The sequence below is a fragment of the Saccostrea cucullata genome, unplaced genomic scaffold, assembly GCF_032062105.1.
Source record: "Saccostrea cucullata isolate Sc308-1 unplaced genomic scaffold, CSIRO_AGI_Scuc_v1 ctg140, whole genome shotgun sequence".
In the NCBI taxonomy this organism is placed as follows: Eukaryota; Metazoa; Mollusca; class Bivalvia; order Ostreida; family Ostreidae; genus Saccostrea; species Saccostrea cuccullata.
This window is the reverse complement of record NW_026927245.1, coordinates 113,142-125,375: the sequence shown is the minus strand read 5'-3', so window position 1 is coordinate 125,375 and position 12,234 is coordinate 113,142. Positions and strand designations below refer to the sequence as shown.

The following is a 12,234-nucleotide window of genomic DNA, read 5'->3' as shown; positions in this document are numbered from 1 at the left end:
TGGATCTAGTCTGGTGTAAACTAAGAAATACCAAGAATGCGCTTAATACTCTACTAAACTAGCTCAAAGTTACTCAAAGTGCTAATACACTAATTACCTACTGTTAGAGACCAAAATTAGTAAATGATTAAGTTTATTTACTTAATTAGAAGAAAATTAATCATGTTAGAACTGCGCAGCTACAGCATTCATGATATGAAAAATGCATTGAAAATGGAGTTAGTTTGATTCATTGATAATATGGCTACAATCATTTGTTTCGTTTTTTTCTTGTCATTATCCATAATTCTTAAAATTTGATTTTTCATATGGGTGTCTTCCTGAGGCCATGTGTTTATTTCGTCCGCCATTCCTCTGTCACACAGAGTTCGAATAACAATGATTTTAGAATAATTGCGACCATAATAACACCAAGACAAGAAATTACTAAGTAATAATCATTAGGTTATATTACTTACTACTTTTATTTGTTGCAGCGCATCGTCTGATTCATGAAAAAACGCGATTTTAACCTCACTCCAGCAAATCGGGAAAAACTGTTCTGTTTACAACTCGAAATTCCTCGCTAATATTATTCCACTAAGCACATGGTTGGCATGTGCATATATCTGCTGTAGATAGATGCGTTTATTACCATGATTATATTAAATTTTTCGTGAAACAAGTCTTGATAATTTGTTGATTTCTTTAAAACTCAAGAAAAAAAGATAAAAATGTCCTAAACATATGTGTTTACGGTGGGTCTTTTTTCTGTGGCGATAGAAGTTATTTTCAAATGGGGCACTGCAAGGAGGATGCTTAGCATTTAATTTGAAAATGTTAAACAACACGCAGTGCATGAAAAATAAATTGTAATTACATGTCTTACATTCGAAACGTTGGTACATATGTCTATTTTGTTTATAAGTTAGATAGAAAAAATAGGCAGTTATACGATTTCCTTCAGGCACCTCACATAAATAGCTAGAATGTTTGCAATGACCCATACATTGTATGGGGTCATGTATACACATCATAAACGCATCATGTCTCATTATGTTGACAACGTTGTAATGACTACATCATAAACCAGACTCTGGGAAAGGGTAGAGATGACTCGCTCATTGAACATACGAAGCTTGATAAAATATAATGAGTTGTTTCTATGAAATTTAAAGCGAGCACAATGTTTGCAATGAAAGGTCCATTGCATATGCTATGTACTATCATCGCAAAAAAAGTGAGTGCAAACCCCCCCCCCCCCTATACTTCATCAAAATCCTTTGTTTGTTTTTCAAAATAGTGTCAAAGATTAAAAAAAATGCATTACTAAGTATGTGATGGAACATGTACTATACTTATAATACCACTTGTTATAAAAATATTTGGTTGACCTCTCTCCCTATATACTACTGCCTAGAACCCGACTCTGGGAGAAGGGTAACATTCCATTACACGATATTTTTTTACTTTTTCTTCATAAACAATTCTGTTTAAATTTTAAGGATTTTTTTTCTTACCTATAAATACGGACATCAATAATTTTTCCCTGGGAGTTGGGAGGACCACCAAACATCATTTTAAATATTTATATGTTGACAGATCATATACTACATCCCAGACTTTCTCTTTACTTTGTACAATTGTAATTTTGAAAATATGGGCACATAGAAAAAAAAATTATGTTCAAACTAAATAAATTATTTCAACCCACACTATAACACCTTTCCTCTTTTAAAAGTGTTCATATTATTTGAAATATTTTGCAGCTGTAATTCTATTCTACATTTAAAGATTGTTATGCCCCTCCATATTAAGAAGAGGTCTGGAAAACAAGATTCTGTGCTAAAAATAGACCACGTGCTGCTATCCATGAACTACTTTCATGGTTCTTTACACTCTTTTTGAAGACAATGGTACCTTGTTTTGAACTTGAAATTATCATTTAAAAGTGCAAAATTTAGACATTTTACTACAACAAATGGTTGTAGAGAGAACATTAATGCACAGTTTGCATATTTTTTTGGATTTTTTAAACCAGACTCTGCTGAATTCTGTAGCTGCGCAGTTCTAAGGAGCATATCAAAAGCATTTTTCTGCAAAAGTATAGATTATATATGCACAACATACATTCGGTTATGCATATTTATTGTATCTTTATGAAAAAGACTTAAAATTTGATCAAAATATAATGTATTTTAGCCATTTGAAGAAATGTTTACATTTTGCTCTCACTGTACTAAAGGTGGCCGTACATCCCCCTTAAGGTCATTGGCAACGAAGGGTTTCCGGAGAAAAAAGGTTTATACCCAGGTTTTTTTACTTATGAAAAAAAGTCATTGAGAGTGATCTCCCGTATGGAATTCTCTAGGTGCTGAAAACAAAGAAAGCATATGTAACAGACTCTGAGAGGTAAACAAAAGCACGTGTGTTTTTTTATCAGGATATATTCAACTCTACAGTAATAAAAGAAAAGCAGCGATGGGTTTGTTTACATTGTGTTGAGGGGGCAGACAGTTAACAGGTCGTCATTTAGAATAGGTAAATGATTGCTGGGAAGTGCAAGTGTTGATAGCTAGGTGGACCGAATGAGAACGATTCCATAGGTTATGTGAATGATGCACCATTAAAAAGTTACTATAAATTCTTGCAAAAATGTTTTTTAACAGTTCGTTTCCAATTAAGTGAATTATAGAATAGAAACAAACAACCACTCTCTTGGATGTTATTACAGTAAAGGGAAGTAACTCAAAATTAAAGAACAGTGCTGGTATTTCTGTGTTTTGTTTCAATATTCGCATTTTCAGCCAAATTATATGCATGTCATCGGAAATAAGGTTTCAACAATGTGTTTTATGTATAAACCTTATGAAATAAATGGGTTTTAGAGAAAACGTATGGTTAAAAATAATATAGGCCTATTTTATCAACATTTAACATAGGAAATGCATTGAAAATTGTAAAAACATTGATTTGACAAAATCGTTAAAGGAAGGCTGGCTTGATGGGTAAAAAGGACCTGAATTGAACATGTTTGGTACCATTAAACCTGTTCAAAAAATCTTGAAAAATTCTATACGAAAACCAGAAACGTTGCCAATGTCCTTAAGAAGCTATTACAAATAAAACGCAATTAATTTTTAGCGATATTCAATTTTAGCGAACTCAGCATCCTCGCTAATAATGCCAAAATTAAATTGTCGCTAAAAATTCTGCTTATAAGGTATTATCTCCCCTAGAATATTTCAATCATTTGTAAACCATTATTTCTCAGCTGAAACCATGATTACCAGAGAGTATCTGAAGGACACACATTTTGATGATGCTATGTTAAACTGCTGCTTACTTATTGGACTGCTTGACTTCTAAATTATTTTAGCACTTTATAAATATTTTGACTTGAACTTTAGAAGTTTCCTGATCCCTGTCCCAGCTCACGTGAGTTAACAATAATCCCCGTGTCTGGATTTAAATGCAAGCTGAGGTTCGAGCTAAAAAGAACATTTAATAACAAAATTACAGAGAGTATAAATTTATTCAACGCTAATTTACACAAAAAAACAGACAACAATTGAGGTAAACTTAAGTCTGCCTTCAAAATTTTTCATGAAATGGTACATGAAATTATGCCTGTCTCGAGAAACAAGAGTACATATGCAGTAATGCAAGTTTAGATTAAAACTTAAAAGATGGGAAATGGTACATTTAAAAATATTTTATTATGAAAACTACATTAAAATAGCATGCTGCCTTTAAAAAATGTTGACAAAAAACCCCTTTAATTCTCCACGATGTTTTGGATAGACAGAGTCTAGAGTGAGCACATTTGGTGTCAATGAAAAGTGAAAACTCAAAAGAACAGATTTCGAACTGTACTTTGATGTACAATTCTTTCGTATCATACAGCATATCTCTACCTCTACCATCTCAATTTTAAATCTTTATGAATACATATATATAAACAAGCATACTTTCTGTAAATCTTACATTCAGAAATATTTATACAACATGTAACTGACTGAATAGATTACACACATTTAATGATATAAAACACAAATTTCATTTTCCAGTATTCATATACAATGTATGTTTTAATAGGGACCTTTTCAACTAAAGACAAAACATATATTTTACTTCAACAACTTTTAATGAGTTTGCTCAAACTCCTATTTGGTGAAAAGTAAGGGAATGTATACCAATATGTAGTTTGCAGTATTTTTGTATTTCACAGTTAAAATTTCTATATTTAAAACCCTTCAGTAAGGGAGATAAAAAATTGTGGTACCGTATGTTTTAAATTTCATAAATATCAGAATCTGTACCATGAAAACGAATTCAAATGATTCACATGGTGAAATATACAGGGAATTTATGATAAATATACTGGTACATGTAGCACTAATGATCATGTTATGATCATATGTAACGTAATGATCATATTTCATTGGAAATTCTCATCCCCTGAAATGTCTGTGAACTTTCCTATGACCCTCATTGGTGCACATTGAACTTCACATGGACATTTACAATATCATCAATTGAAAAGGAAAGTAAAAGTTGTATAATATACATGGATGACAATCTAATTGGATTGCAAGGTACTTTTTATTTTTCTAATATGCTATAAAAGATATGAATTGAAAAGACAAAAACTTTCCAAACTCATAGTTTTATATAAAACTTTGCAAATAAACAAACCACAACTCTTATAAACCATGACAGATTCATCTAATAATTTGTCTATTAATTTCTATCACACAACACACAATCCCTCATTCAGTCAGCAGGTGCTTGTCCCAGATGTTAAGATGACTATGTGCTTCACACCCCGCAGCAGTGAGCTTTATCACTCAATAGCAAGGTTAATGTCCATCTCTAAATCACAATCTATAAGCTGGTTCTCCTTGTCTACTAGAGCAGTGAATCTCTGTGGCCCCCCTACAACATCGGTTGAAGTAGATGATACTTCAGAATCGGCGTCCGAATCGTGCTCCGATGGCTGAGACAGAGAGAGTGAGCTCAGATGAACGTCGCCACAGTCAGAGGCACTCTCTGAAGACGTGTCCAGAAGAGAAGGATTCCTGAAATACAACAAAGTAACAAAATCAGAAAATTATTACTACTCTTAACATGGTGCACGTTTTCCTATTTCTGCTAAGGCCAAAGTTTTTTTTTCTCTTGGTTTACGATTCCGCCGACCCTATTTTTCCCTATTTACAAAAATGAAAATAATGTGTCTGACTCCCAGAAACCTTGAAATTTTCTCGACCAAACGACTGTTTTTATAATGTTCACCACATCTTAAACATTCAAATGACCTCCACAAATACAGATTGTCAGGACCAACCTAGGGGGCGACTCACAGACTGTTTCTACATACTAATGACCAATGCATCGAATACTCCGTTGGAACTCCTCTAGATTTTACACTTCCGGGTATGAAAAAGTCCATCGTTACAAGTTATACACAACAAGACGCAAAACAGCAGGACAGCTATCGATGTCATGCCAAAGATGTTGGAGAAGATTTTAGATCTTTTTATTGTAAAATAATTAATTCATGCTGTGGATACAGACATATTTTTACTGCTAAATTGTAAAGTTATTAACTTCCTAAGAAGTCATGCATCGGATCCGATAAACATAAGTAGTTCAATCGGCATGCATATGTACATCAAAACTTTAATTAAAAGAAGAATTTTATATTGAAAACGAAGTTTGAAGAGAAATTAACAAAATTATGCCTATGTCAGAAGCCTGGAAATCTAATGAGAAGAGAAATTTTAGAAGTTTAAGATTAATTTTGTGCTACTATGTAAGAAATGAAAAAAAAAATGTTTGATAAACAATTAATCTGACAATAAGAAACTTTTACATTTTAATAGTAGTAGTAGTAAATTTTATTTAATGTCAATGTGGTTTTATTATTTTTTTTCTAGATATTTATATACTTTGTAATTGGGGGAAATATCTTTTAAGATTCTTTTTCTCTTGTTTAATCATTTTAAATACAATGTTTACACAGAAAAATTATTGAAATGTATGTAAGTTATAAACAATGAAATATAGTTTTATAACGATTTATCAATGTGTGCCACATACGCGCGCCAAGAAATCTCTGTAAATTTCAAAACTTCTCCCTAAATTTCTTTGAGGGAGAAATGTCTCCTTAAATTTCGGGTCTTGGTTGGTCCTTGGACACACGTATCTAAATTGTGAAAGCAATCCATCACTTTTGGAGTTTCCAAAAACTTTTTCATAAATGGAAAGGCTGACCTAAGAATAGCCAATTCACTTAGTTTTACCCATATTTGTCCCAGTTCAATGTGTCTTTTATGGAAACTCGTTCTTGTAAGTCAGAAAAATGAAAACCATCAACAGAAACAGAGCCTCTGATACTCCCATTTCTGTTCTTGGCTCATTTGACGCGTGATTCTTTTTTGTTGACATAAAACCGAATGGTAAGAAAAAATAATAATGTTGAAAAATCTTATGTGTTTATTTTTTTCATTTGAATACATTTCAATGCTACTCGAGAAAAAAATAATTATGTCAAGGTTCCATATTATTTTTATTTTTCGACCGCCCAATGCATATTTTTGTGTCAAAAAATCGTAAACCAAAAAAAATAAAAACTTTGGCCTAATTACATCACATTTCACATCTTTTAACACCAGTATCTTCACTTTCATTAAAGACCATATGTGTTTCAATGTACATATTTTATTGTACAACAAGGTGTATTATTGCAGAAATCTATCATCTTTACAGGCCTTGAAGGTTTGTTCTAGTATAAAAATATATATACACAATATCCAAGAAATGAATTAACAAAATTTTGTACCTTTCATTTCATCAAATACAGACTTTTAATGGTTCTTTGTTTCTGATTTCTATCAAAACTTCCCTTTTTGTTCTCCCCATTTTTTTTACCCTCTGTATCATTAGAACTGTTATGATATTCCAAAACAATGTATCCTGATACAAGGTTCAATGGCATGTCTAGACATACATACTCTGAACTTCTGTTGATTTGCATAACTAATTATTAAAAATAATTGTTTTTCTTTTTTTTTTTATTAGGGGTGAAACGATATGCCCCCTTCAAGGTTCAATACATATTGTATAATTTTGTCTTGGAACAGTTATTTTCTATATGAAAGACATTTAATCGCTCTTTTATACTTTGTTTTACTTAATCTTGTCACATAATTTTTGTGCATAATGCCTAGAATTGAATCGAATGTTTAACATTATCTACAAACTATCAGTCCACAAAAATGTACTTTTTGTACTTAATTATACCAAGAAACTTGTTCATGACTTAATATGCAAAACCCAACTGAATGACGATATCGAACAAAAATAAACCGAACTGATTTTAAATAGAGATTTTGTATTGTGTATCAAACTGAGAAAAAATACTGGGGTAAATCAATACCGCAGTGAACTGTTTCACCCCATTTTTTATTAATCCAGATAATTAAATAAACATTTATGATTAAAATAAAGATTGTAAACATCATACATATTAAACACATTTACTGGAATCCATTCTTGTGTACCAACCTGTGTGGTGCGGTGGTTCCATCAGCATTGGGTGGATCCCACTGGTGCAGGGCTATACGCCACAGGCGAACCTGGCTGTCCCAGGAACGACGGCTGCACTTCCTGTATTTATTTGGCGTTCTGGGATGCGTCTTTAATCTCTGGGTTCTATTGCAAATATAAACATTAGAAAGTGACAGCACATATTTACACTATCTTCAATAGTATCTTTTACACTTCAATTCATATATCTTGTTGATCGTACAAAAAAAATGATTTTAATTTTTAATTCTTTACAGACACATTCTACTGTGTTACAACATTTACATTTTAGAAGCTTGAATCTATCTTACTTGGGCACCAGTCGTATATATCTGTCATAGGCTAGGGTGTTTTTTCCATAGTCAATCGCTTTCTGGCGTCGCTCTAATACAGAAGTGTCAGTTTCCCCCTCAACTCTGAAAACCATTCATTAAAATGAGTTATATAGGAAAATTCTAATCACAACCATCAATAATGATCTTATGACCAAGATCAATAATGAATTTTTACACACATTTCCTAGAAAACTTTTTCTGCTATGTAACAATTGGGGGGATGTTTTCCCCATGAACATACCTCTGTCTATTTGACTCTTCCCCACACAGCTGAAGTTTCCTTCTTCCCCTTAAAAAAAAAAAAGAAAAACTCTATAATGAAATTCAATGGGCAAGGTTCAAGTTTTTGCAGACAAAGCCATTAACAGCTTGACAAATGGCCTAACAGAGCTAAATCTATACACATCCCTGAATCTAACATGAAATAGGGGTGGAGTGGGGGAACTTCCATCAGGCAAGGAATTTTCGAATTTTTTTGTGACCTTCATAAAATGAAAGAAAAAATGAGCAAGCTCACATACCCCATGCTCCCCCAAAACTCAAAGTGCCGAAAATCCTGGAAAAAAAATAAAGAAATTGGAATTTCCTGACGCATATCTTCATATCATGTCCTAAATGTCTGCAAAGCTTGACCAAATTCTGTGCAACGGTTCATGAGGACTTGGCTGACAAATTTTTCATCTCTATATTCAAGATATGGCCAAAAATCTAAGTTGAAAAGTGCAGAAATTCCCAGAAAAAAATAAAGAAATCAGAATTTCCTGGTAAAATGCACATCTACACATTGTGTTCTAAATATGTGCAAAGTTTGACCAAATTCTGTGCAGTGGTTAATGAGGCGTTGCGCTGACAAAAAAACAGGACTGACAGACGGGTCAAAAACATTATACCTCACGCAACCTGTTGCGTTGGGTATAATAAACATTGCCTAAAATAAAATATTATTTCTTTGCAGTTGCCTACTGACCCACTGAAAATGCACTCGACCCAAACGTTTCTTATGGCCATTTTGTAATTTTTTTTTTTTTTTTTTTTTTTAAATTTTTCAGGATATTGAAAGTGTTTCAGTGTCAATTTTTGTCTTTATCAATCAGTAGTTTATACTGAGAGTGGAGCTTATTCATGTATAGTAGGCCTATGAAAAACTTTATTTTATGTTATCTAACAAAAATCTGAAAACAATTTTTTTTCCAAGAAAAAAAAAAAGAATGCCTTCCTACCTACCCAGTCTAAAAATTATAGGTCGGCAACTGCAAACAAAGATTTTTGTTAAGCTTGGCCCATTTAAAACAATCCACATTCTAAAAACAAGGCCTTGATATTTTTGGTTTCCCAGCCAACCATAAATAATATGAATCAACCCTGAAAATTTTTCTGACATTGACAGGATGGATACAAAACATGTATAAGGTACGTAGTACACTGCTTTATGAAGTATATATTTATTTTCTAAATTTAGCCCTACTTGTACATTGATCGTTCGCGGTCCCTGATCTCCATTTCTTCAGCCCAATCTCTGACTCTTGTTTGGCTCCCTAATTCAGCTGCTTCAGGCGTGTAACTGTGAAATATCAAGATTTAAAAGGTCAAATACATAAGTTAACATTGAATTGAAATGTTAGTGTAATGTGTTCCATTACCTCTAAAGTTGAAGTTTTCTATCATGTAAAAAATTATTTTAAAATCAAGTAAATCTCTGCCATGTTTTTTTTAAACATTTCATACTGTAAGTACTTCTGAGTTGTGTTTAATACCCTTGGTAATTTTTTTTTCGAAATACATGATGGCAAATTTTGGGTCTTAGAATCTGCCTTAATCAGGACTACAGAAAACCTTTGGTCTTCCAGTCCTTTGGTCCAATAGAAAACAATCCTAAAATTCTAGCACCTATTAACTGTTAATTTCATGTACTTATTTTTTCTGAAAAATCAATTGAAAAAAAATCTATTGTGAAAATTACCACAGGTCTTTTCGTAGTGGGGGAAAATCACCATCTTGCACCTTTTCCGAGAATTCTATTTTTTTCCAAATGGGCCTTCTGTTCCTTTAATAAGAGAAAGAACATTATCTTTATTAGTATAACTATGCTGATCTTAATTCACAATCACATCTGTGTATTACTGATCACATTAAAATCATTTATACTTTTATCTATTATTGACCAAGGGCATTAACAAGAGCCACTTGTATAGGTATTCCAAACCAGCTGTTGCTAGTGCGAGATACAAGGGATATAACCTTCACACAATATAGTTATGTATTTCTCTGATACCTGTCTCGTGACTCAGTGGTCTCCTCGTTTGCTCTGTTGTTGTAGTGATCTTTCTTTGGCTGCAGTGGACTTCTCAATGGACTCACACCATCCCTGGATCTATACCGAAATTCTTTACTCCTACAATTACAATGGTAGTGGGTTATAATTTCATCAGATGGGTGAAAAAGATGAGCAAAGTGACTATAGTGCTGTAAAATCTCAATTTGCAAAAATCTCGCTAAGATTGAAATTATTTGCCTAAGAAAGAATACACTTTTTTTGGTTTACAAAAACATGACTCCAGTCAAGACCCACTTTACCCAAAAAATACATTTTTTATGACACAAAGTTCACATCCTTTTAAAAGAAGGTCTAATTAGTAAAGGGGTAGATCACAAACATGACTATAATGCCACTGTTCAACAGGAGTTGTGTAGAAGTGGTTTATAGCATGTTTGTCTCAAAGGAAAGTGAAACTCAGTTTTCCTCAGAAGAGTTTTATGATTATTTCATAATTTTCAATATTGAAACTTTACCCATACACTAAAATATGAATTCTATATTGAATTCTATATATCTGAAGCTTAGGGCATTTTGCATGCCTTCATCACTCATCTCCTTTGTAATTGTTACAAGAAGATATTTATCTAAGTTGTATGTATAAAGTAAGTATACCTATCAATCTATGGGAAACATTATCTAGAATTTTCAGTTCAACTGATATTAAAAGTACATGTATATATAAACTACTGTATTATAACAAAGAATATTGTATAACTTGAAAATCACGTTTTTAATATATGGATGATATAAAATATTTCACCATCTATTTTGTAATGTTTTTCAAGTATTTTACAAATAATCCCGTTTTTGATTTTATAGACAGAATATGATATTGATTGAAAATCAACACATTTAAGTACTTTTTTTTAATCTACCAAAAAAAAACTTGGTTCTCTAGTTCTCCATGGTTCTTTTACTAGCATTCTGTAAAGTGCAATCATGACAATTACAAATAAAAAGAACCATATTTGGCCATATAAAATTAATCCCGCTCCATGGGGAAAAAAATCAATTTTCTCCATTAAAAGTCCTTCGCTATTTATAGCAAAAACGCCAATTCTTTAAATGTGTAAGGAAAAGATAATTTGTCAGTATAGAGAAGGCAATAGCATAAACACATTAGATTCACTGGCAGGAGCAAGTATGTAGAGAGATTGTAACTAAGTAAAAATAGACCCCCCCCCCTATATAAAACTATTCAAGATTCATTTTCTTGTAAAATTTAAAGATACACAAACCTTGTACATCTTGGTTTGAAACTAATCATGACAATTACAAATAAAAAGAACCATATTTTCCATATGGTAAGAAACTACAATTTTAAAAAGTTGTACTTTGCTACTGGCAAGAGACAAAATAAGCATGTGTTGAATCTGGCCCATTAAGCACACGTATGGTTTTTTTTTCAATATCTCAATTCATTCCTCGGCAATTTCTTGCAAAATTACGACATGATCATCAGACATGATTAAAAAATTGATAATTCCAAATAACTTATACCTGTACTCAGCATTGCGATCTGGGCGTCGTTTAAGTTTTCCTTGTGCTGAGAATCTGTGATGCCCCTCATCCATTTTGAAATTGTACCTTTACCAACAATAGGAAACGGTCCCAAAAGTTCTTTCTCTCTTTTCCCACCCAAAACAACCAGACGCAAAACAAAGATTCGCGCCAAAGTACGACGCAAGCGCTCGGTTACACCAAAGCGAAAGCATCTGATTAAATTTTTGCCTCCGGATAAAACCGGAGAATAATCAGCCAAGGTAATACCTGAGGCTTTCTTTCCCTTTAATCGTTTTAAAAATGTCATAAAAAATATAAGAGAAAACTTCAGACACAAATTTCAATCGTTTTCATGAATTTAGGAGTATTATAAGCCATAAAATATTTAATAAATGTTTATTCATGTCGTTTGAAAAAATCATTACATTCTCAATCTGGTTTGCCGAGACTCATAAAGCTTGGTTTCATTCCTTCGTTCCGATCGATGCTATGCAGAACATAATATTTATT

The 12,234-nt window shown here is 32.5% G+C and overlaps 1 protein-coding gene across 1 annotated transcript; it reads right to left on the bottom strand.

The window, feature by feature from the left end:
- Positions 1 to 3,501: 3,501 nt before the first annotated feature.
- On the bottom strand, positions 3,502 to 11,914 carry LOC134273849 (histone RNA hairpin-binding protein-like). The gene is made up of 8 exons (XM_062756068.1): positions 11,722 to 11,914; positions 10,177 to 10,296; positions 9,865 to 9,948; positions 9,370 to 9,465; positions 8,146 to 8,193; positions 7,881 to 7,985; positions 7,549 to 7,695; positions 3,502 to 5,060 (listed from the first exon to the last, which is right to left on the bottom strand). Exons 1-8 carry the CDS (start codon positions 11,793 to 11,795, stop codon positions 4,826 to 4,828), a joined length of 909 nt encoding a protein of 302 aa, XP_062612052.1. The 5' UTR covers positions 11,796 to 11,914; the 3' UTR covers positions 3,502 to 4,825.
- Positions 11,915 to 12,234: the final 320 nt, after the last annotated feature.